Below are 26,569 nucleotides of genomic sequence, written 5' to 3' on the forward strand. Positions count from 1 at the left end.
TTTGTTTGAAACTGCATAAAAAAGTAGGTGTTTTATTGATGTAGATCATATTTAACAGTTAACAAAACCCTATATTTTGACATAGTTCTTTAAGCAACAAAGACACCTCACAATACGATCAGTAATGCTATTAACAGTTTCTTTCAAACTTCTGTTAATTTAAATTATACACTGGTAATAACATAACAAATGTTTGGTTGTGTTTCACTCTCAACACTTTTCTTACTCCAAGAATTGGAATAACTGGAAGATTAGTGGTTCTAGCAAGTTTCATACCAAACCCAATGTAAACGGAATGGGATTGACACGCAGAATGAGTGCTTTCATTACAGATAAGAATTCTTGCCCAAACGTAACATTTTCACAGGCTTAAATTAATACCTCCTATAGAAAGGTATCACACCAATTTCTAAGCCAAAATATATATTTGTAGCAAGTTTGTTTCCAGGGAAAAACACAAAAATAATGTATTTAAACATTACACAATTCTGTACAGGGAAAACAGCAAAAATACAGAAAGAGTTCGAGTGCAGCAGCAAGGCTAAAACGCCTCTTCTATTAATTGCTATTGCTCATCAACACATTGTTTTCGTAACAGGCCTTTTTATAGACTGGAAAATATAGATTTTTTTTTTTTTTTGCAGATACTTACACAACATTTTCTATAAGAGGGATAAGTGAAGGTTTCAGCTACATAACTTTGGATGACAACAGATTCTGAAGACGTGTAAAAGAATGGCACCTCTCTCACACATCAATATACTTGTTATTTTCAAAACAAGATTTCTTTTAAATCCAACATATGCGCTGGTAGTCCCATTGGAAAAAAAAACGTTAACTCTCCATTTCAACTTCTGCTCCTTCGGTACAAGTATCAGGTGCAAATTCTGTTATATTTCCCTCATCCAATTGGAGAATTTCAGAGAAATCAATATTAGGTAATGGAACTCTCCAGTAATGGAATGAATTGTACTGCCAGCATTCTTCCCCATCCTGAAGAGGAGATTAAAAATAAAGATCACTTATTAGAAAATAAAAGTTCTTCACATGAGCATGTTAACCTTTATAACAAACAACACAATAACAAGGCCATAATACCATTTTCAAGGGAGTCAGACTGATTAGTTTTCAAAACATCAGTATTGTAAGCAAATGATTACTTCAAAATTGTCAAAGTAAGAGTTTAAAAAAAACATTTTTCACATCAATGCACTCATTCTTGAATAATGACATGGCTGGTATTTACTACAATAATTGTATTTCCATTCAAATAAATTCCGGAGTAAGAAATATTTGAAACCCAGCATCTACCTCTAATTAAACATGAATTCACCAGTATATAGGCAGAATAATTTCTGCAGGTCAGTCGGTTTCAGACAGTATATTCCTTTACTGTAACTTAGATAGGGCCTTGGATCTGCCCATGCTCACGATTAGGCAGCTTCTTGTTTTTTTTTTTAGCACCCTGCTCAGATTGTCATGACTTTAAAAAAAATATGTTTTTTTTTTGGCATGAACAGCACTGTTACATACAGCAGAGAGCTCTAATTTACTAGAGGGCAGCAGCTCTTAACCTGCTCAGGGAGTCTGACTGCTTAGAAAATTAAACACTAGCAAATTAATAAAGTGTATATAAATAAAAAAGCAAAATATAAATTGAAAAATGTCAAACCTTCTGTAAACGTAAAGGAATTTGAAATTGTAGGCCACACAAATTAGCTGAAATCCTCAGATTGATTTGTGAGAGCAGTGCAAGTCCATCAAACAGAACCTAGTATGGAAGGCGAGTACTCACAATTGAATTCAGAAAAAAGTCAGTTTTCCCCCATGAGATTAAAATGTTGGTTCCCTTTACATTTGTGATTTAAATAAATTATTTTATCAGTCGTATATTTGTCAGATTAATGTTTGCTTCTTTATTTTTGTGTATTATTCTGCAGTTCAAATCAACAAAATTGCTTGCTTAGGTTGGGTTCCTGGCTTCCAAGTAATGACTCGGTGGGGGTCCTTAGATTCCATTAATGATGTACCAGTTATGATTAAGTTGGGGTCCACAGAACTCAAAAGTTAAGAACTGATGCTATAGAGAGTTGTGAAATATTCCTACTCTCTGCCTTCTCCCAGCTATGTCTGCTTCTGCAGCGCAAAGACATGCATTAGTGCTCTCCTACCCCTCTATTATTCTACAGACCCGGGCTACAGCCAACATAGAGCAATGGATGGCATCAGTCAGCCTGACGACCAGATATAGCTGGTCTCCGCTTTCTGATGAGCCTCCAAAAAGCAGAGGTTGGGTAGAGCGTCACTGCCTTGCTTGGCTTCACTTTTTAACAAGGTGTTTACTTATAGAGACAGCAGAACACTGCCACGTGTCTCAGCTAGTTGCATGTGCAGCTAATCACATGGAGTAAAGGCTTCTCTCTACCTACATTCAGAGATGGGCCTTCCTGTAAAAAGCTTCTCTGTATGCATTTTTTCCACATAGTGAGGCTGTGTTAACTGTTTGGTAAGTTTATGTTCAAAGCATACGCTTACTAGAGAGCATTAGGTGATTTCCTATTGCATTCAGCTATTTAAACAGCTTTGTGCTTTTGGGTTATCTGTCTACGTATTAACAAATAAAAATGGACTGCAAGCATAGAAGTCTTTTTTTCTGATGGAGGGTGCTAAATTACTAGAAGAATGAACTACTGACCAGGCATTCATTTTGGATTAGACAAAACTCAATTTAACTGGGACTCTCCTACCTGACCCTAGGAATGATCGACAATGCAATGATTTTCAGCGAGTGGTCACCTGATGGATCCCTAAGCTGCTCCCTTACCCCACCTTATGGAGGTGCGGTCTCTGCCTATGTACACAACTTATGGAGTTGTAGCCTCTGGCTATGTCAACAAGCATTGGCAGAGTGAGATCAATTAGCAACCATAAAAAAATTTAAAAAACAAATTACAAAAATTATAAATTTTACAAGATAAACACCACAAATGCAAACAGGCATGCGAAAACATCTGCTGGCCTGTACATAAAAAGGTAGACCTTGTGCCTACTTTGCTTTATGCGGATACCACGTCCACCACCAATGGAAGCTCAAAATTCACCTCTGACCCCGTAGCAGAGGACATCAAGGGTCTCTAAATGGAAGCAAAATCTTACTTTGCACACATACTCTAAAGAACCTGCCTCCTCATGGGGACAAGAAAGAGCGGGTGTTGTCCAAGATATTCTTTGTGGTGAACTGCCTCATGTTCAAATAAGGAGGGAGAAGATTGATACAAGGGGCATAGACATAATACTAATGCCCCAGGAAGATCATAGGCAGAGGAATGCTCAATAGTTCACAGAAGAGTAGTGTCACGTTGTCTGGGATAGATCTAGAAGCGACTGGGATGAGAGGAGATGGGTGCATTACATGAGAAAGAATACCATGGTATACACATTCAGAAGCACCACAACCTAACAGTGAATGGCAGACTATAGTCATTTCAGACTTATCTCCAGCCAAGCAAAGAAAAACACACACAATTGGAGATAAGCTACTGAAAGGTTAGGAATAATCTCCACCAATGTACTGGCAATGTATTAAACATTGCCAAGCCCACTTTAAATGCCTGGGCAGAGGCTCAGTCAGCGTCCTACAGTCTACCTATGAGCAACTTGGTGTTGGGGGTGAGGATCACTGCACATACCTCTAGCACTGTCTGAAGGCCATACATCACAGACTCTGAGGTCACTGACATGTTGCAGCAGGCCTCTGGCAGGGAGATAGAGGTCGCAGAGGCTGTCTGTGTTTTCACTTGCCCTGAGAAAAAGATTCAAACAATGTCGGGCTCATTTCTGGAGCACAAGCATATGCCCCCTCAAGGAGCTAGATGCTGTCTGCATTTCTTCCTAGACTAACAGAGAAAAAAAAAAAATACAAACACAAAAACACAGCATCTGGCTACTTGCCGGGGTCCAGACATACAATTCTGTGCCGCAACAAAGATACAAAGATTGTTTTGATTATTTCTTAGCCTAAGAAAAATTCTAATAAGCCAGGTTATGGATTTTTTTTTAAATATCTACTTGTCTATGGGGACAGGTTGCCTCATAAATCTACTTGTCCTATAACAAAATCCACTTGTCCCTTTGGTGCCATGTAGTGCAGCCACAAATTATGGCAACAATCTCATTGTAGAAGGGCTCTGATAATAGCCTCTCCGATTATGGCAGGGATCATACTATAGTAGGGTTTGAATACTAGCAAGTTCCTTATTTTGCCACCTTTCCACAGATGTACATACTGGGGCTGTACGTAGCAGTAAGCAGTAGTTTTAGGGCTGGAATGCCCTTTTGTGTCTGTGCAAACCTACAAACTTGCATGTTGTAGGGGTCTTTGCCAGCTCTTCTCTCTGGGGCTGTACATAGCAGTAAGCAGTAGTTTTAGGGCTGGAATGCCCTTTTGTGTCTGTGCAAACCTACAAACTTGCATGTTGTAGGGGTCTTTGCCAGCTCTTCTCTCTGGGGCTGTACGTAGCAGTAAGCAGTAGTTTTAGGGCTGGAATGCCCTTTTGTGTCTGTGCAAACCTACAAACTTGCATGTTGTAGGGGTCTTTGCCAGCTCTTCTCTAATATTTTCCCATACTGAGAAAGCTTGCAAATTTATTCCTAACAGCTGGGAAGAATGTAACTGGAGAGAAAGTGAAGCTGTACATGATCGACACATTTGTGCATGAGCAAATCTACACATACATATTTGCTTGAGCTAAAATGCAGTTCAAATATTTCCTCGAAGTTTCCATTTAATGGCCTACTTCTATAAATTTGCACTAATGCAGGAATATATACCATGGTTGCACATTTGTGGCTTCCTTTTAAGATTTGGGCTCCTAATTAGGCCTGGCATTAACCAAGACCTTTTGCTTTTTATCAAGATTCTGTCTCCGTTTATTGGCTGGCTTCACTATGAATGACAGCATTGTGCTGTTTTACAAGGAGCATATTGGCATACAACGTACTGAAGCAACATGTTTTTGAGACCATAAATATTGTTGTTACTGTTTGTTAGCCGCAGCACCACCCTCCAATGGATCCACACCTTCATCACAGGTCGCACTCAAAGGGTCCACCTCCCACCTTTCACCTCAGAACCCAAGAGTAACATATGCAGTGTTCCCCAGGGATCCTCTCAGCCCCAACCTCTTAAATTGAATTACTTCCACTGATTGCATTGAACCTCCAAATCCCTTCACCCTGAGAGAATATGCTAAAATTAAAGACTATATGAAAGCTCTCCCAATTCCGTGATGTCTGCCACCTTTCACCAATAGGTTGACTTTTGATAATTATTCCGTGCACAAACTCAAATTAAAATTAAAGTAAAAAAATTAAAAAGCCCATTCACTATCAAGTGTGACATCACGGAATGGGGAGAGCTTTCAGATAGTCCTTAATTTTATCCTATTCTCTCATGGTGAAGGTTCGATACAATCAGTGAAAGTAATTCACGCCGTTTATATTCATTAGGTACTTACCTCTCTGGTAGTTCTGAAGAGGCCTATAGGAAAAGCTGAAACACATCGACTAGTTATGAGAGGTTGCCAAGAAAATTGATTCAACCTTTAAGGACTCTGGATAACATCTCTTTCAAAGCAATGATAGAAATTAAAAAAAACATTAGAGATGTGATTAATCAGGCAACCATCTCCTTAAGGTGGATTAGTGTGTTGATCAGTATAAAACCACAATGTTTTGAATTAGGGAGAGTTGTGAAGCACCTTGTATATGTGTACGTTTGGGTATTTGTTTGTCTGCATATTAGTTTGTGTAACTTTTGGCCAACCTTTTTGTTGATAAATAGAATGGTACGATTAATTTGAGAAACTAAAATGTGATACCAATGATTGATTTACAGTTTCATTTAGAGTGAACTGATGGGTGGCGTGCCTTGTGTGGATCCCAGGAGGCTTTATTTATTTTTAGCCACGATGCCATGCAAGCCTCAAACTTTGCCTGAAATGACACATTTTCTTACATTTCTGTGATGCAAACTTCAAAAATTCACAGGAATCCACAAAATTCCTACATCCCCCTCCAAGCAATACCTCACTTTTGTATGTAAAAACGCTGCCCCGCTTATGCGGCTGGCCCTAGTTCCCGTGACAGGAACAGATCAAACCAAGGTCAATGGGAGCTCTTGCATGGGGACTCCTACTGACCTGTTTGATCTGTTCCTGTTGCAGGCACTAGGCCCAACCACACAAGTGGTGCAGAGTTTTTACTGAAGCAAGTGAGGCAATTCTAGGGGTTAGCAATTTTGTGTATTTTGGAAGTTTCCATCACAGAATTCTAAGGAAAATGTGCGATTTCAGGCAAGGTTTGTAGTGCATTGTGGGTAAGTAAACCTTGTGGGATTCACGTAAGGCACACCAGCAATGAATCCTGTGGTTGTCTACTTTTCAAAACGGTCTGTGGTTGGTAGGGTTCCATGGGTGGCAGCCAAGCACGGCCCCAAATCACTTAAGCTATCCCTATTGCTGATCTCTCCACGTAGCACTTTAGGACCTTTTGTGTCAACGTCTTTTGGCCCACCCACACAAGTGTGGTATCATTTAAATAATAGTTTGTTTTTTTTTGTAGATGGTCTTCTGCTTTCTCTCAAAACATCCATGCACTGCTGAAGAAGGTTTAGGTGATTACATTGTATGTATTCATGAGCCAAGCTGAATGACTGAAGTTTGAGGTGTAGAACCTGGACTCTGAACTTGTGAAGGTGGCCTATCCTATACAGCAGTCTCCTGTGTAAGCACTCTTGAGGGGTGAAAGATTTCTAAATGAGCATTAACGAGACCTCTTTGGAGCAATGAGAATCATTCTGGCCTTCAAGTGAGACAGCTTGAGGAACACTGTTTACAGCAAGGGAAACTTGAGAAAAGGCATAATGAAATGTGTCTGATCTGTTAATCCATAGGGCAGTGCCTAACGTGCCTGGTTGGTAAAATCTTGAGGTGAAATCTGGGCGTTTTTTTTTTTCCACCAAGAGGTCTATTTGGGGAAAGCCACGGTCAAATAAAGACATCTCGGAGGACAGCACAGATCGAATACCCATTAGTGATTTTCCTGAGAGTGTCCGCTTGAACATTCTGGATGCCTGGCAGATGGCCAGCTCTAATTCAGAGATCCCTGGAGATTAACCATTTCCAGATTGAGCCTCCAGGGAAAGAAGTCTGCATCTTGTTTCTCACTGCCTGTTCAGATATTGCATGTTATTTGTATTGTCGGGAGGAAAGCCTTCAGAGCTAGCTGCGCTGCTCTCAACCCTAGGAGGTTGATGTGGCAAGACTATTCCGGCATAGATCCAGAGCCTTGGATCAGAAAATAGGCCATGTGAGCACCCTAACTGGAGAGGAGGGTATCCGTCACTATGGTTTGTGCTGGGATGTCTTGATGGACAGTCATTTGAGGAGGTTTCCTAAAAGATGGACATACCTCAAACCCTCTTCAACGTGACATCACTCTGTGGAACACCAAGGCAGTCAATGCTAAACCAAGCAGCATACAATATTGGTATATTTCAAACGGTGATAAAAAAAGTCACCAGACGTCTAGCTTCTGGTCCAGTTTAATTTAGCGGTAAGCCAAGACTAAGTCAAACTTCGTGAACCACCTCAACTCCATTAAACTGGTGAACATTTCAGTGATATTCACAAAGGGACACAAGTCAACTTAAATTTCTCTAGTCCAACAAGTATCTAACAGACTCTCAGCTCAGTATTTTGCTTGCAAGCAGCTACCAATTAAAGATTTTACTGATTCTAGTATACCATGTTCAACCAATGAATTCAATCATTTTTCCAAATCTTAACGTATGGTAAATGGGACACTCCTTCCTTTGTGTTTTATGGGTTAAGCTCCATCCTGAGCCTTAATTTTGTGGGGACTTTTCCCAATTCAGAAAAAATGAGGCTATCTTCTGATTATTTCCACAAATGCATCATTACACTGTACAACTAAAACTTGCTCCTTGGTTTTAGCACCATACTAAATAACCTCTGGTAGAACCAACCTCACAGGGTTAAACCTTTATGGGCTACGTAGACCTTTCCTGCAATGCGCTTCCCTTTCAATTCTAAAATGTATTCCAGGAATCCATAACTCAACTGTGTGTCCTTCATAAGAGACAGCTGAGTGATCAAGAGGCTGCAATGGAAACCATACAGCGGTTAAGAAATGTTATATATATATATATATATATATAAATAGATTTATATATCTGTGTATATGTATAGAGAGAGAGAGAGAGAGAGACACAGAGAGAGAGATCGCTTTTGTCAATGCGCGTGTGGTTTCCCTGGGGGCTGCAATGAGCCCCCAGGAAAACCACACCCACATATAAAAGTGATATATGTATATATATATATATTCACCACCAGTTCTCTTGCAGTTGCAGCTTGTTTCTTTAAAGCAATGCACATACTTCAACTGATGCGTTTTAACTGTAGCTTTTAGGCACCAATAAAAAAAAGTCAAGTAAGTCTTGTGATTATGTTTCTGCTACAAAAGGATCTGACTTTTGTTTAGGGGCAGTTCTGATGCCATAAAGAAGAGCAGAAGGTTTATATGCCTACTGCAAAATCAAATCTGTATTTTATGTAAATAGCTGAGTAGATTAGTAAAGTCAGCCATTACCTGCACTATAATACATATGTGCGGTGGTGGGGGGTAGTCTATGGAGAGATGAATGGCATTTTTGCTGGGTGGTAGTGAGGGAATCCGAAGAGGAGGTCATAGGAGTGTGAGCACCAATAATGATTGTTAGACTAGGCGCTAAATACTTATGACTGGTATGCGACAATGTGAAGCAATAGTGTGTCTTTTTTCCAATGTCTTGAAAGAATGTGCTGATTGAGGGAAGAAGCGAAAGTAGGGTGACCTCTACTGTTGCACGTATCACACTCACACACACACACACACACACATCCACCCACCCACCCACCAGCAATTGTGACCGTCTACGTAGGCTAGTGTTTTAGAGCAACAGTTTAGCCAGTTGCAGAGATGGCATCTAGTTGGATTACTGCTGCTCAAGCCCTCTCTCGGGTTATAGAGGACAGGTAAGACGTAGGATTAGAGAATGAGACAGCAGATAATGAGACAGCATCTGAGGGATAGGACAATGGCGCAGACTCTGTGAGTGATTTTGCAGTCTGAGAAATTCCATTCGATAACTCCTCTTCCATTGATTATGAGGGAGGTGATGAGGACAGGCCTGCTGTCCCTTCGCAAGCACAGTGGGACAATAGCGGATTAGCGCAACCCTGAGAGCAGGTGCATGCAGCAGCAAGCACAGAGTGCGCTCTCTTGGGAGCTCCCCAATTTAGTTCAGCCCCAAAATTCCAACGCCCAAATCGTATTATGGAAACATCAAAATTATCTATCACAAAACAACCTGGTTTTGTAAGGCAGGCACATGCCTTCTTTGGTCCTGGGCTCGGCGACCATATCGGAAAACCTACCAAACCCAGACATTTTTGGAAACTAGACATCCGAGAGAGTCCACAGAGGTGTCACTTGTGTTGGTTCCCCAATGTTTTCTTACCCAGAATACCCTGCAAAGGTGAAATGTTGAATAAAAACTATTTTTTCTTGCATTTGTGTCACACAAACTACAGGAATATGCTGGGATCCACAAAATTCCTACCACCCAGCGTTTCCCCACCTGTCCCGATAAAATTTTGACCCCCACTTGAGTGCCTACACCTAGTGCCTGCGTCAGGAATGAATCACCCCAGGGACAACAGTTGCCCTCATGTAAGGACCAACATTGACCGTTGTGTGATCTATTCCTGTCGCTGGCATTAGGCCTACTCACGCAAGTGAGGTACCATTTTTTAATAGGAAGACTTGGGGGAACACAGAATAGCAGAACAAGTGTTATACCCCTTATCTTTCTCTACATTTTTTCCTTACAAATGCAAGACAGTGTGTAAAAAAACATCTATTTGAGACATGCTAGTATGGGCACCCCGGAATTCAAAGATGTGCAAATAACCACTGCTTCTCAACACCTTATCTTGTGCCTATTTTGGAAATACAAAGGTTTACATGATAGTTATTTTTCACTCTTTTTATTTCACCAAATAAATTGCTGTACACCCCGTATACAATGAAAACCCATTGCAAGATGCAGCTCCTTTATTGGCTCTGGGTACCTAGGGTTCCTGATGAACCTACAAGCCCTATGTATCCCTGCAAACAGAAGAGTCCAGCAGACGTAACAGTATATTCCTTTTGAAAACATGACATCGCAGGAAAAAGTTAGAGCAAAACGTGGAGAAAAATGGCTGTTTTTTTCCCACCTCAATTTCAATATGGTTTTGTCTCAGCTGTTATTTTCTGTAGGAAAATCTTGTAGGATCTACACAATGACCCCTCGCTGAATTCAGAATTTTGTCTACTTTTCATAAAACTTTAGCTGTCATGGATCCAGCATTGGCTCCACACCCATTTCTGTCACTAACTAGGAGGCTAAAAGCACACAAAAAAATAAAAATAAAAAATAGTAAAAATGGGGTATGCCCCAGTAAAATGCCTGCTCCTGAAAGCTGGAAAGATGGAGATTTTAGAACCGCAAACCCTTTATTGATGCCATTTTCAGAGGGGGAAAAAAAAAAACACATGCTTTCTACTGCAGCCTTTTTCCCCCATTTTTCTGAAAAAACAAACAAAATTTTAGCTGTATTTTGGCTAATTTCTTGGTCTCCCCCAGGGGAACCCACAAACTCTGGGTACCTTTAGAATCCCTAGGATGTTGGGGGGAAAAAGGACACAAATTTGGCGTGAATAGCTTATGTGAACAAAATGTTATGAAGGCCTAAGCGCAAACTACCCCAAATAGCCAAAAAAGGGTCCAGCAGCTAAGGGTAGAAAAGATGCTTCTTGTTGAAGGACATATTGAGCACTGCTTGCTGGTCCTCTGAATTGAAGCCTGAGCATCTAGGCCAGGCATGTCTCCTTACTAGTATACTGGTATTCATACCACTTGCATCTGTGTCTGAGGCAACGAGGGCCCAGCGGATGGAATTATCAGATTGTTTGCCCCTCTGAAACAATCTGTTGTACTCTTTTGCGGTGCTCATCAGGGAGATATTGAAGGAGCTCCTCCTTTTCATCCCAGCAAGCCTGATCATATCTCGCAAGCAAGGCCTGTGAACTGGTGATGCGCCAGTGATTCGCTGCCTGGCCAGCCACCCTTTTGTCAGCCGCATCCAGCTTTTTGCTCTCCTTCTCTAGGGGAGGAGAGGCCCCTGTGACTTGACTGGTGGCCCGTTTTCTAGCAGTGGTGGCCACTATAGAGTCTGTCAGGACCTGGGATCTGATATATAGTTGATCACAGGGAGCAAGTTTCTCCACTTTAGCGGTGATAACCCTAGAGCGGACTGGTTCTTTAAAAATGTTGCCTGTGTGACAAAGCATGCTAGGAAGCATGAGGAGCACTGGCTATTCCTATGTGTGGAGATCAAGGTGTTGAAAAGGAAGTCTGCTTAGCTCAATAATATGGAAGGCAGCTGAGCTACTACCCGGCTGGTAGGATGTAGTATCCTCTTGGTGGGAGGGTCTTGCGGGGGTACAAATCTAGGTCAGTACTTATCATGGGATCACGGTCATATGTGTCCCATGGATCTGGGTCCTGTTGTGTCACATCCAAATCTTCCCCAATAAGTAAAGGGGAACCCTGGGGTGTCAGGTCTCCTGCAGTTGGAGAAGCAGGTGAATGGGGTGGAAGAGAAGCAGGCAGTGAAGGTGGTGGAGAAGGTCGACCAGGAGGAAATGGAAAAGGCTTGGGAGAAGTGGTGGTATCCTTTTCTTTAGTCGCCTTCTTTGGAGCAGAGTGTCCAAAGCCCATGGAAAAACAAACAGTTTCCTCTTCAACGTGACCGGAGGGAGGGGTGGGAGAAAGCATAAATGTGTGCTGTGCACTCCTGGATATGGAGGTGGCGCTGTCAAGTGGTCATAGTCTCCAAAACAGGCTCAACGGGTGATGGCATAGGTGAAGACGAGGTGGAGTCTTTGTGCTCCTAAGATGTTGGGCTACCTAGTTTTTGGCACTGACTGTTTTGGTTGGTGTCCTGTCAGGACAGAAGCAGCAGTGGAGGCTGGTCGGCTCGGAGCCAAAGTACTCAGTGGCTAAGTCCCTATCAAGATGGCTCGGACCAAGGAGCTGGAGGTTGATGGTGAAGATGGTGTTGCGGTCTTCGCCGTTTTCAGAGCCAAGCTGGAGAGAGTGGAAGTCGAAGCAGTTTTTCAGAACCGGCTATGGCTTAGTGGCAGTCCGGCAACCTCTATAAGGGGCTTCTTATCCGTCTTAAAGTGGGCAGGAGGGACCATGGTACTCACGGATTATGCTGTCACCTTGTGGCTTTCGACATCTGACTGGACACCGGAGTCCTGGTTGGAGAAGGCCTCCTCTTGTTCCGGCTCCTCCCCAAAAATGTGCGGCGTGTCGTCCACAGTCTTGTGCGCCATCTCCACCCAACGAGCTCTTCGGTCCCAAAGGGTATTCTTTGCCCGGAAGGATTTGCAAGCATTGCAGATAGCTTCCTAGTGATTGAAGGAGAAGCATAAATTGCACACCAGATGTTGGGCCGTGAGGGGGAATTTCGAGTGGCACAGAGGACAGAAACAAAACTGCAGCCGTTCCATTAGCTCACCAAATTCTTGGGTACCACATGGTGAGGTAGGTCCAAAATGGGCGAGGTCGCCCCAGAGGGCGAGCAGTCGGTGCCTGGACCGACAAGTGGGAACGAACCCAAAGATGGAAATTTAGAGATCGAGAAAACAATACCATCCATAAAGAGAAGACGGAAGGAAAGTTTTGAACCGAAAGGGAGTCGAAAGAGCGAAGACACACGCCCAAACCTGACGGCGGAGAGAAAACAATTTAACAGGAGTCGATGCCCATGCACAGTGTCACCAAGGAGGAGTCACTTGATTCCATGACTCGAAAATACTTCTTCGAAGAAAAACAACTTGCAACGCTCAGGAACCAACACTAGATGGCAGGAGTATGCGGAGCATGTGCATCTAAAGTCACACATGCCATCAAATATATAAATCGCAATACTGATGCACAAAAACCTCATATATACTCAGTTCCAGACAGATCCAGATAGCACATATGCCTTTGTGAAACTGAAGGCTGCCAGACACACACTGATGTCGGATCGTGCACATAACCCAAACTCTGGTAAGCAACAATGTTTTGCCCAATTATCTAGACTTCTTATCTATTTTGGCTATAATCGGAGATGAGTAGATTGTAGCCATAGATGTAGAGCTGGATAGGACTGAACACCTGGATTAGAGTACGATAGTGGAAATGGGTTCACTACACTAATCTCCAACCACAATGCAATCGATGTTTGGCTTGATATCCAACTTCAAGAAAAAGAGTATAGCTTTAGGTGAATGGTTCATAGCAGCTCCTCCCACTCGTATCACTACTGTGGAGCCTTCTGCTTTGCCAGATGCTATAAACTGAGATTTTACACCAGGGGTGTCTCAGGCCATTACCCTTATCAGCTAAACCTTTCCATTGCCCATGCATATCCCCCATGTACTGATAGAGGCGGCAGGGATCCAAATTGAGGCTCTCAGAAGAGAAGCAGCTGCTGTGCTCTCATGTTCTACTTTATAGGGAGGTCAACGAGCAATTGGTCTCTCAAGTACAGACTCAGAAGGGTAGACAATGTGACATGGAGGGGTCCGTTAAAGAGGGAATGACTTGGCTACACAGAAGGCTTCTTCAGCAGAACAGCTTGGCTAGAACACACAATTCCATGCTTGTCCACTGAACAGGGGTGCCACACTACCCCTCTTCGTCAATGCTGATTGGAAGAGAAGAGGTTTGCCTTTAACACTATTCTATTTCAGCAGAGAATATATCTTTGTTAGGCTCAAAGAGAGGGATTACAAGAGAGGGGGAAAAGCAGGTAGGGTGCTCATTTACCAGTTATGGTACAGAGAAGCACTGTTGGCTATCCCAGAGATCCAGGACCACATGGGTAAACTGGTGCCACCATTGGGACATCTACAAGGCATTTGTTTCCTTTTATGAGAACTTATAAACCTCCACCCAAGACATATCCTCACCCACGGAGTTCTTCCCTAAATCACAGCCCTGACTGCTCAGCGATGAAGGACACAACATAATGATTCACGGGATTACCCTAAATGAGCTCATGTCAGGCTTATCAATTTGTAGATTCTAGGTGAAGACTTCAAGATGTGCAAACCTCAACTGGCTCCTTCACTTAGCAAGGAGCTAAGGAAAGCAGAAACCTCAGACTCCCTGGGCTCCGTCTATAATAAGGCTACCATAATATTCCCCACAAAGACCTCCTGGAATGTGGAAACTACAGACCCATCTACCCCAAACGTTTACATCAAAATCTTGACCTTGATTCTAATAACCAGATAGGGTAAAGTAATTCCATCGTTCACCAGTCACGGTTGGGCTTTGTTCTGGGGTGCTACTCTAGAAAAATACTTACTATGGAACACCCATTACTCTGAGGAAGACGTATTGAAAATATTCCTTAATGCTGAAAAAGCATTCAATTGGGTAGAATGGGGATACCTCTTTTGTGTAATGGACAAATTTTGGACTTTAATTTTACTGCACAAACACCAAGGAGACTTTCTGTTCAATCCCAACTCAATAAAACACAACAAAATAAGTGTCCCCTTTTCCCCTCTTCTATTCTTCCTCGCTCTAGAACCACCAGCTGAAAGTCCTTTAGTCCTCACCCCTGATCAAGGGCATACCCATTAAACTGGGACCTATAACGCCCTTCCTCTAAACAGACAATATCCCCATAATACTCAATGACATCAGTTTATTGTTGCTCACTTTCTTTACTGGTTCCCTCTCAAAATATAACTTGAGCTGGGCAAAATACACGGCAATACCAATATCCTGCCCTTTCATCAGGGCCACTGTTGCGGCTCACAAGATACAATTAGGTTTTGGGAATGTTCCCTCTTGCGGTAAGGAGAAAGATTCTACGTCGCATTGACTCAGGCATAAAATCCTTCATTTGAGAAGACACATGACCTATGCCCACAAAGAGTCTGATGGCTTACATCTACTCCATTTAGGTAAGTATAATCTTGCTCATCACCCCTCCCAACTATTGGCATGGAACCATCATTCCCAGGCCCACCTCCTTCGTTTAACCATCAAGAGGTGCCATGCACCACGAACATAGTCTGGAAGGTCTATAAATTCAAATCTCCCTACCCTGACATCTGACAACTGTAACAACCATCCTGCAGGACTGGAGACAATGCACATTTTGTTTTACCTCATCCTAATAAATAAAATTCAAACACATTCTAGCTCCTTGTTGGGGCACATATGCCTGTGCCCGGGCCAGAAGACAGATCTGGCTGTAGTAAAAGCACATATCTGTGCTCTGGCAAGCACCCAGATGCCGTTTTGGGTTTTTCTTACATTAGTCAAAACTCCATACAACATGTGGCTTCTTGCTGGGGGTCAGATTTGCACATCTGAAGCCTTAAAAAACAATCCCAATATTGTCATGCTCCTTGTGGGGGAACAGAATTGTAGTGAAAATGAAGGAATGTATGTCACAAGGTCTTCACCTGTACCTTTTTGCACAGAAGGCAGATTCTCAGAAAAAAATATACCATTATGTTCAACAGTCTTCCATACCCATAAAAAGCACTGTCATGTTTTACAAAGTTATTCACTGTGTATCAAATATCCATCACTCGAGGCAATAAATACATATTGTGGGTCAACGAAAGCTATGTTACTTTTTAAATGTTACCAAGAATTTGAGGTTAAGCGCAGGGAAACCTGTACCACTGCGTACAATACCAGGTGATTCAGAGCAGTTTTTTTTTTTTTTTAAAGACTTCTTTTGTGGAGACTATCTTACAATAGGAAGTCACAAATAAAGAATCTCAACAGAAAATAGCAATGTCTCACCCCGGCATTACAAAACTTCGCTAGATTAAATCCTTCAAGTGTGTTGACAGAGACAGGAAATGCTCAACAAAGCAATTTAAGAAAGCTTAACAGAGAAGATTAGAATAAGGTGAATTAGTGGGGTAGCTACAATAATTGGGCCTGGGCTCCTCTGTTACCTTGGGCAATTCACCAACCACAGACATTTCTCAAAACTAGCTACAAAGAACTTGTGTTTGTATGAATGCCACCACTTTCTTACCTAGAATGTCCAGCTAGGACAGCTAAGGTTCCAGAACTCCACCCAGTGCTCCCAACGTTCCACCAATAAAAACAGTACCTCTTATCCTGTCACCTTACAATAACAGGCTATAGCCATGACAATGTCAAGTCAACAGTGTCAATGCTGCCATCACATGGTCACAGTTTTGGTCTATTTTTGTTCTAAACAACAGGTCACCCACACAGAGGAGTCAATTTTTCTTTGGTAGAAAAGTAGCACCATTGGATGGTAGGATTTATGCAGTTTGCGTGAACTGCTGGAATAGAAAAGTGAGTACATTGTGTTTTTTTTTTTTTTTAAAACCCACATTTTGACATTTGCATAATATTTGAGTGTTAGACCCGACATTTTAGTAGGGTCTTCCCTCTGACTTGTTGCCTTTTACCTCCTGTATCTTTTTGTTGGCCTTCGGACTCCAAGCACTTTACTATTGCAAACCAGTGCTAATGTAACCACATTGTTGTAAGCACAATTGGCATACTTAATTTACATTCAAGTTTCTTGTAACATGGTATACCATATACCCAGGGCCTATAAATTAAAAAGCTAGTAGTGGCCCTGCTGCACAGATTGTCCTACCCACTTAAGTAGCACTGTAAACATGTCTCAGGCTTGCCAATGCAGAGTCTGTGTGTGCAGTCTCACTGCCACCTCGACTAGGCATTCATAACCTCTTGCCAAGCCTTAAACACTTGTTTTCTTTCATTTAAGTCAACTCTAAGGTAGGCCCTAGGTAGCCCATAGGGCAGTGGGCCATGTAAGATATGGCAAGGCATGTACTTTTAAGCTTTACATGTCCTGGTGATGAAAAACTCCCAAAGTTTGTTTTCCATTACTGCCCCTCTCACAGGGCAGCAGCATTGGGAGTTCCTAAAAATATGTTTTAGCTGTAACTCCTGATCAGAGACGAGTCGCTGTGTCAAGCTTAGTATCATTGGAATGGCAATGATGAATCCTCTTTACTGATAGTCGGATTTATTACTACTATTCTAGAAATGTCACTTTTAGAAAGTAGGCATTTCCCTACTCTGACTGCCCTGTGTGCCTACAGGCTGTCTCTAATACACGACTGGCCTGGGCTAGGTGACAGCTACACTTGTGCATTCCCAAGACACCCACAACACAACATACTCAACTGCACTGCATCCTCACTTCCTGGGGAGGAGGTTGGGAAGGGCTCACAAACTTCGAAGGGTAGTGACCAAAGCCCACACAAAGGGGCTGATTACCTCCCACTGATAGTCTGGAGCCCGGGGCTGGGCTGAAAGGGGGAACCTGTGTACTTCAGAGAAACCTCTTGAAGTCATACCCCACATCAAAGGCACCTTTTGGTATAGGCACTGGGTCTCTGACCCTCTAAAAACAGATCACTTATGGACCAAGAAGAACCTCTGCTAGAGTAAAGGCTGCTGCGCTAAAAGGATTACCCCACTGCTGTTACCGACTGCTCGTAGGAACTGCTGCTATACTTTGTTGCACTGCCCTGACGCCTGCTGACCTCTGCCCTGCAAAGACAGACTACAAGACTGCACCCAGATTGACGCCAAGGGCATGATGGCTTGCCACAGTTTTCCACAAGTTCTCATAGACAATAAAGACCAGACCCCACCTGACTGACAACGTGGAACTGCATCTCTTTTAGCAAGTGCTAAATCCCTCTAATACTGCTAGCACAGCCACCTCATAGGGACAGCCACCTCATAGAGACATGTCTTTTCAATACTGTTATATAGCAGCATCTTACTAATAATATTGTAAATAATATCAGTGGCCCACTGTCAATTCATTCAAGGTCATCAGAGGAGGAGGGGGTGGAGAACAGAACAGAATCTATCAGGGGTACCGTTGAACGGCTAGGGTCCTGAGCCAGAGCCCATTATTGTAGGCCTTAAAACATCTCTGCATTTCATCCCACAGGCCAGTACTAGCGTGACTAATTGAACATGTTCAACAAGAAAGAACTCAAAAATAAAAAAAATTATTTCATGGGTCAGAATCAGATTTACTAGGACCCCAAATGTATTCTTGTAATAACTGCTCTCTACAGAAATTGTGGGTTTTGCTGCCTACTGGGCCACATCTGTGTCAATTTATCCTCTCGTTGGATGGTTTTAAAGTTTTCTCTTTGACTTAGCATGGATGAGTGACTGTCTTCCTCGTGTGAGAGGGGGTCCACTTGAAGATCTTTTGAAGGAGTAGGAGGGTGTGGAAGCAGGACGACGAGATGCATTGACTTGGTGGGTCATGGCTAAAGAGGCATCCAGGATGATGCCCGGATTGTGTGCGTGGTCAGTGGGAGCGGGTGCATTTCCCAGTGCAATAGGACAATGGGAATCATTCCAGGCGGAAGAGGAAAAGCTGATTACAAGGATCTCCTTTTTGTCAGAGTTGAGTTTGAGGCAGCTGGCTGACATCCAGGCGACAACTGCTCTCATCCCACTGTGGAAATTTATCTTGGCCTTTTCAGGGTCAGACACAGAGGATCAGTTGGGTATCGTCAGCATGTGAGATGATGTTTAGCCTGTGTTTGATGATTTTGGATAAAGGGGCCATGTAGATGTTGGAAAGCGTTGGGCTGAGCGATGAGCCTTGGGGCACTCGGCAAGTATCTTTGGGTTCTAATGTGAACAGCGGTAGTTTGACACTGTGTTCTTCAAGTGAGGAAGGACCTGATCCATTCTCGTGCTACATCGCAGATGCCGGCATCGTGGAATGTGCGCAGAAGGTGGAGAGGAAGACTGTGGAGAGGTCAAGGAGGATGAGTGCGGCCATGCCTCAGTGGTTTATTATGATGTGTAAGTCGTTGGTGGCTGCTAGAAGTGCTGTTTTGGGCCTGTGGTTGCTCCCGATTCCGAATTAGAATGGTCTAGGATTTGGTGCGTCTCGAGGAATACTGCCAATTACTGGTTGACAGCCTTTTCCGTTACTTTGGCTGGGAAAGGGAGCAGAGAGATGGGTCTGTAGTTTTTCAGCTCCCTTGGGTCAGCAGTGGGTTCATCTCAGCATGCTTACAGTCTGATGGGAAGGTGGCGGTTTTAAACGACTGGTTGATAGCACCTGAGTTCTGCCGAACTATGGTGGCACTGGCCAGTTTAAGGATGGGATGAGGGCACAGATCCAATGGTGCTCCCCAGTGGATGGAATCTTTGGTGCTGGGGGGTCCAGGATCTGGTGTGGTGCCGGGGCCGTGGTGGTATTTGTGAGCGGTGCAGGTGGGTTTTGGTTCTTAAAGCCTTTGTAAATATCCTGGATTGTTTAGTGGAAGAATGTGACAAGGTCGTCTTAGAGGTCTTGGGAGGGAGGGATGGATGAGGTGTCTGTCTTGGCGTTCACGAACTCTTTGACAAAGGCAAAGAGCTCTTTGCTGTTCTGAGTGCTGGAGCGGAGGCGTTCCTGAATGGCGGCTTTTTTGGCAGCTCTGATTTGCTAGTCGTGCGTGGTGACTGAACTCTTGTAGGCTATGTGGTCTTTGGTTGATTTGCTCTTCCCCCATTTCCGTTATAGTCATCTGCAGGAGGGTTGGACTCTTGTAGGTCTACAGTTGTAGGTGCAGCATTGTAAAATGCAGGGATGTAAAGTAGTCCATAGTAGAGTGCAGTGGCGCAGAGTAGTGTTGTAGAGTTGATTGATGCAGAGGGCAGTGGCGCAAAGTGGAGTCAAATGGCATAGAGTGCAGTGATGTAGAGTAGCAGTGCGGTCCAGAATCAATCAATCATGGTATTTATAGAGCGCGCTACTCACCCGTGAGGGTCTCAAGGCGCTGGGGGGGGGGAGGTCACTGCTGCTCGAAGAGCAGGTCTTGAGGCGCTTCCTGAAGGCAAGGTGGTCCTGGGTAGTCCTGAGGTGGGCAGGGAGGGAATTCCACGTCTTGGCTGCCAGGTAGGAGAAGGATTTCCCTCCAGCGTTGGTTCGGCGGATGCGAGGGACGGCGGCGAGAGCGAGGCTGGTAGAGCGAAGTTGACAGGTGGGCGTGTAGAAGGCGAGGCGACTGTTGCGGTATACGGGGCCTTTGTTGTGGAGGGCTTTGTGTGCGTGGGTGAGGAGCCTGAAGGTGATCCTTTTGTTGACGGGTAGTCAGTGCAAGTGTTTTAGGTGGGCGGAGATGTGGCTGTGGCGGGGTACGTCGAGGATGAGGCGTGCAGAGGCGTTTTGTATGCGCTGAAGACGTTTCTGAAGTTTTGCGGTGGTTCCTGCGTATAGGGTGTTTCCGTAGTCCAGGCGACTTGTGACAAGTGCGTGGGTCAGAGTTTTTCTGGTGTCGGCGGGGATCCAGCGGAAGATCTTTTGGAGCATGCGAAGTGTGTGGAAGCAAGAGGACGAGACGGCGTTGACTTGCTTGGTCATGGTGAGAAGAGGGTCCAGGATGAATCCGAGGTTGCGTGCGTGGTCTGAAGGGGTCGGTGCGGTGCCCAGGTTCGTGGGCCACCAAGAGTCGTCCCAGGCGGACGGGGAGTTTCCGAGGATGAGGACTTCCGTCTTGTCTGAGTTCAGCTTCAGGCGGCTGAGCTTCATCCATTCTGCGATGTCTTTCATTCCATCCTGCAGGTTGGCTTTGGCGGTGGCTGGGTCTTTGGTGAGGGAGAGTATCAGCTGGGTATCGTCGGCGTAGGAGATGATGTTGATGTTGTGTTTGCGAGCGATGTCGGCAAAGGGGCTCATGTAGACATTGAATAGAGTAGGGCTGAGCAAGGAGCCTTGTGGGACGCCACAGATGATCTCGGTGGGTTCCGAGCGGAAGGTAGACTCTTTGGGATCGGTCCGAGAGGAAAGAGATGATCCAGTCCAGGGCCTGTCCTTGGATACCGGTGGAGCGGAGGCGGGTTATTAGGGTGCGGTGGCAGACGGTGTCGAAGGCAGCCGAGAGGTCAAGGAGGATGAGGGTGGTTGTTTCTCCGTTGTCCAGCAGGGTTCGGATGTCGTCGGTGGCTGCGATGAGGGCGGTTTCCGTGCTGTGGTTGGCCCGAAAGCTGGACTGGGAGGGGTCGAGCAGGTTGTTGTCTTCGAGGAAGTTGGTCAGTTGCTTGTTGACGGCCTTCTCGATGACCTTGGCCTGGAAGGGGAGGAGCGAGATGGGGCGGAAGTTCTTCAGGTCGTTGGGGTCCACCGTAGGTTTTTTCAGGAGAGCGTTGACTTCAGCATTAGAGTACAGTGGCATAGAAGGGAGCACAGCTCACTGGTGGAGAGTGCAGTGTTGCAGAGCACAGGGTCAGAGTGCAGTGGTGTAGAGTGGCATAGAGAGTAGTGGCATAATGTGCAGTGGTTAAGAGTAGAGAGGCGTAAAGAGCATTGGCATAAAGTGGAGTAGAGTGAAGTGACATGGAGCTGTGCAGAGCAGAATGGTATGGCCTATACTGGAGTGTTGTAGAGTACAGTTAGGTAGCGTGGCAGAGTACATTGGCATAGAGTAGGGAGCACTCAGAAGGATACCGTAAATAAGATTTGGGCAAGGGAAGGTACAAACTCAAGCTGAACAGCCTAAAACAAATAAAGCCAGCAAATGAAAAACAAGAAAATGTGAGTTACAAACCACAAAGTCAATGGCAAGCAATAGGCGTAATGCATTCCTTAGTAAACTTTCTGATTGTCCCTAAGATGTCTTTAGCTAAGCTGTGACCTAATAAAAGGAAAACCATTAGATATTTACATCGAGAGTTTTTATCATGATTCGTTTAGCTAAGCACAGGTCTTAAACGAAGGACTACTATGTCTCAAAACGATCTTAGTTGAGTTTAATGGCAAGAATAACAGATATATATATATATATATATATATATATATATCTCTATTACGTAACATATCGTCTAGAGAGTTTATAAAGCTACAAAGAAACAGAAACGTGAGTCTTGTCCGCATGAGTGCGGCGTGAGTAGCCCGGCCCTTAATTTTTAAGTACCTAATACGTTTTGCAAGTTATAACTTGATGTCTTAAACTGAAAGAAGTAGATTCATGTAACACTTACTACATTAACATTATACCTCTGATTTCTAACACACAACCAAGGATTGGAAAAGCGTGTAGTGGCAGACACCGTGCAACGTGGAAACTTTGTACTTTACAGGTGCTGGGTATACTCGCTAGCCCGACTTCGATACGGAATATTAGACTTTAGTCAAAAGAAAAGTATCAATTAAGCGCTAAAAGTTTGATAAACGGTATTATAAAACAACAACATTACAACACGCCCAAAAACAGCGTCAACCCAAAGTGCACGAAAAAATAAGAGTAACACACCTCGGCTGCAAGATCAAAAAAAAAAAAACAACACAACATTACACAGACTGGCATGAGTGGAAGGGATTATAAGCGACTTTTAAAAGTCGGGGGCTCGCTACGGTGTGGCGAGAAACGATAACGGCAAAAGTAATGTTTTGGGAGTTGCTGTTCTGGGTAGTGACGTCTTCACAGTCATCAAAGGTATCATCCAATGGACAACAGCCTAAAAACACTTTACTTCAGCCGCCGAACATTCTGAGCCAAGTCTCGTGCGTCAGACCCCGAATGCGGTTTTACCAACTGCCAAAGCGGACCCGTGCCCTACTTAGATTACTTACCAACCGAAAGAAAAATTCGCCGCTGGCGGACGAGAACCAACGATTCTAGGTCATCCCACCACCAAAGCACAGTACTGGGCTGGAAACAGTCCCTGTTTACCTGCTGATCTTGGCTGCCGTACAGGCTCCTCCTTATCGGCTCGGTGCTCCCTCGCCGTAGGCTTTCGCCCTCTGCACCGGGGTCAGGCGCCGAATCCTGCTCGCCTTGTACTCCTGCGTCTACGCGGGGTCTCTTCAACCCCCCATCTGCGCTGCGTGAACGGCAGGCAGGCTGCGCGGGAACGGCAAAGCGAGCTCTTTGAGACTGCCGAGCCCCCTCCCCGGTGCGCTCTTCCGCTAGGTCCATCTTCCTCTTGGATTGGGGCCGCGGCACGTAGGGAAGGCGGCGACACTCTACACCCAAGAAACGTTTAGAAGGGGGCGCGCGCAGCGCCAGCATAGAATCCGCTCTCCTCTTAGCCATGCGCAGCCGAGGCACCCTCTATAGCAAATGGAACAATCCTTCGAATCCCGCCCCTTCCGGGACGGAGAGAGCGCCCCCTCCTGACAAACCATCCTTGGGTGCACCCTTCTAGAAAGCGCACGCATCTCTGTCAGGGGTCCAGGACCCCTAAATCCACTCGCACTTCCTCCGATTTAGTTATGGCCCCTTTCACTTTTGCTCTTAATAGACTCTCTACTCAAATTTTGTTGTGTATAACGTGTCATATAGTCTCTTCTTTTTCTCTGCCGTTTCATTGTCCCTTCCCGACCCTTTTTCTTTTTTCTGGTTTGTGCAGTTGGAATGTTGCTTTTGGAAAGTTCTAATTAGGGAGGGTTGGACCAGTAAAACCAGGTACTGCATGATAATGGCTACTATATAATTGTTGAGCTTATCATAGAATATATTTTCATGGGCTGTTGCCAGACAATTATATAAGCATCACTAGAGAGGGGCTTTGCCTACATTTTGGGAGTTATGAGTACATGTTTTGATTGAGCGGAAGTTGTTTGTTATCACAAAAAAAGTATTTGCTCACTATGCAGGTGTGGTCATTTGGTGTATTTATCCAGCTGCATGAGTTTGAGCTTTAACCCTTTTGCTGTTAGACTGCCTCCCATGCTGCTAAGCATTTTTTGGCTAATTGGAGTAGTTTGCACTTAGGCCCATTACATTTTGTCCCCTTAAGGTATCCATGCCAAATTTGGGTCATTTTTTCCCCCAACTCGTGGGGATTCTGAAGGTAGCCAGGGTTTGTGGATTCCCCAAGAGGGGACCGAGAAGTTAACCTAAATACAGGTAGCTTTTGTTTTTTTGGGGGGGTGGGGGGGGGGGGGGTGAGAAAAAAAGAGCTCAAGAAGAAAGTACCTGTTTTTTCCCCTGCAAAAGGCATCAACAAAGGGTTTGGTATACTAAACTCACCATCTTCCCAGCTTTCAGGAACAGGCAGCCTTGAATCAGAAAACCACATTTTTCACCATCGTTTTGACATTTTACTATGACATAGCCTATTTTTCCTATTTTTTACTCTTTCAACCTCCTTCTGGTTAGTGGTAGAAATGGGTGTGAAACCTCTGGTGCATCCCGGAAAGCTATACATTTCTGACGAGTAGACAAAATTCTGATTTCAGCAAGGGGTCATTTGTGTAAATCCTTCGAGGTTTTCCTATAGAAAGTAATAGTTGAAATAAAAAATATTGAAATTTAGTTGGAAAAAAACAGCCATTTGTGTTTACGTTTTCATATGTAACTTCTAACTGTGGAAGATTTTTAAAAGCAATATACCATCGCGTCCACTGGACCCTTCTGATTGTGGGGATATATAAGGCTTGTAGGTTCACCAAGAGTCTTCTGTTCCCAGAGCCAATAGCTGAGCTGCACCTTGCAATGGTTTTTCATTGTGCAGTGGGTATACAGTAATTAATTTGATAAAATATAAAAAGTGAAAAATAGGTATCAAGGAAACATGTAGTTCCGGAATGGGCACAAGATATGGAGTTTAGAAGCAGTGGTTATTTGCACATTCTGAATTTGGAGTACCCACCCTAGCATGTGAATTAGAGGGCATTTCTAAAAATTACTTCTTTCTAACACACTGTCTTACATTTGGAAGACAGAAATGCAAAGAAAAACAATTAGTAATAACACTTGTTCTACTATTCATTGTTCCCCAAAGTCTCCCGATACAAATGGTACCTCACTTGTGTGGATAGGCCTAGTGCCCGCGGCAGGAAACGTCCCAAAATACAATGTGTATACAGCACATTTTTCCACTGAAAACCGACCCATTTCTTGCAATGTGCCTAGCTGTGGATTTTGGGCCCTAGCTCAGCCAGCACCTAGGGAAACCTAGCATTACATTTTTTAAACTAGACACCAAGAGGAACCCAGGATGGAGTGATTTGTGTGGCTCTCACCAGGTTCTATTACCCAGAATCCCTTGCAAACCACCTCAAAGTTTGTCTAATAAATACACATTTTCCTCACATTTTTGTGGTGGAAAGTTCTGAGGGGGCCACAAATTTCCTACCACCCAGCGTTCCTCTTGGTCTCCTGATAAACATAATTCCTCACTTGTGTAGGTGGGCCAAGTGCCTGTGGCGGGGAAGGGCCAAAAACATGTAGAAGTTGATGGGGAACCAAAGTGGGGCAAAAGGGCAGTTCTTTTCATGTATTTTTAGACTGACTCTGCTTTGGGAACCCACACAAGTGGGGCAGAGCTTTTATCAGTACATGTGGGGCAGTGCTGGATGGTAGGAATTTTGTGGATTCCTGCAGATTACAGAAGTTTCCATCACAGAAATGTAAGGAAAATGTGGGATTTCAGGCAAAGTTGGAGGTTTGCAGGGCATTGTGGGAGAGAAAATGGTGTGGGGTGCATGTGAAGCACACCACCCTGAACTCCCCTGATGTTTAGTTTTCAGAAGTGTCTGAGTATGGAAGGTTTTTCCAGGTGGCAGCCTATCCGAGTCCAAAAAGTGCAGCCGCTCACCATTGCAAGTGGGAAGATATTGGGAGTTAGCCAAGCTCTCGTGGCCCATATGTAAAATCCATACCCAAAATAGTCAAATGTCCCCTTGCTTGCTATTGGGAGGAGGTGCTTTTGTCTGCGGTGGAGGAGGCAGAAAGACTGTTGTCCCTATCATTTGGGGTGGGGGCACAACATGTCCACTCTATTTTTTTTATTCCCTGGCATCTAGTGGGCTGTGTGCCCCCCCGTGGGCTGAACGGAGGTAATCTCCTCCACCTGTCCCCCAGGAGTGCAGAAAGACTGTGTCCATTTTTCTTTGGTGTAGGCTATTGGCCATGCCTATGGAGGGCATTCCACAACCCTTTTTTTTTTTTTTTTAATTTTTTTTTTAAATATTCCCTGGTGTCTAGTGGGCTTTCTCCTCACCTCCCCCCCACCGGGGGGGGGTAGATCAGCTGTAATTAGCATATCTGCCCCCACGCAGAAAGACTTTGGTACTCGTTTATGTGGAGTGGGATCATGGCCATGCCCACAGTGGGCAGACCTCACCTCTCTTTTATGAAAAAAAAATCCCTCGTATCAAATGGGCGTCCTAACCACCCTGGGTGCAAAATGGGGGTAATAACTCCCACTCTGCCCCCCAGGGGAGCAGAAAGACTGTGCCTATTGTTGGGGAGGCATTGCCTTGCCCGTTTTGGGCAACCCCCACCCCTAGAACTTTCTAAAAAAAAAACGAATCCCTGGTGCCTAGTGGGCTTTTGCCACCCCACCTCCAGAAAGACTGTACCTACTTTTCGAGGTGGGGGC

General features: G+C 44.3%; 1 protein-coding gene across 1 annotated transcript; it reads right to left on the reverse strand.

Moving 5' to 3' along the window:
• Window positions 1–23,320, reverse strand: C1_1H9orf40 (chromosome 1_1 C9orf40 homolog). Its single transcript, XM_069229143.1, has 2 exons — window positions 22,912–23,320; window positions 1–993 (listed from the first exon to the last, which is right to left on the reverse strand). Exons 1-2 carry the CDS (start codon window positions 23,272–23,274, stop codon window positions 835–837), a joined length of 522 nt encoding a protein of 173 aa, XP_069085244.1. The 5' UTR covers window positions 23,275–23,320; the 3' UTR covers window positions 1–834.
• Window positions 23,321–26,569: the final 3,249 nt, after the last annotated feature.

This window comes from Pleurodeles waltl, chromosome 1_1 (genome assembly GCF_031143425.1).
Source record: "Pleurodeles waltl isolate 20211129_DDA chromosome 1_1, aPleWal1.hap1.20221129, whole genome shotgun sequence".
In the NCBI taxonomy this organism is placed as follows: Eukaryota; Metazoa; Chordata; class Amphibia; order Caudata; family Salamandridae; genus Pleurodeles; species Pleurodeles waltl.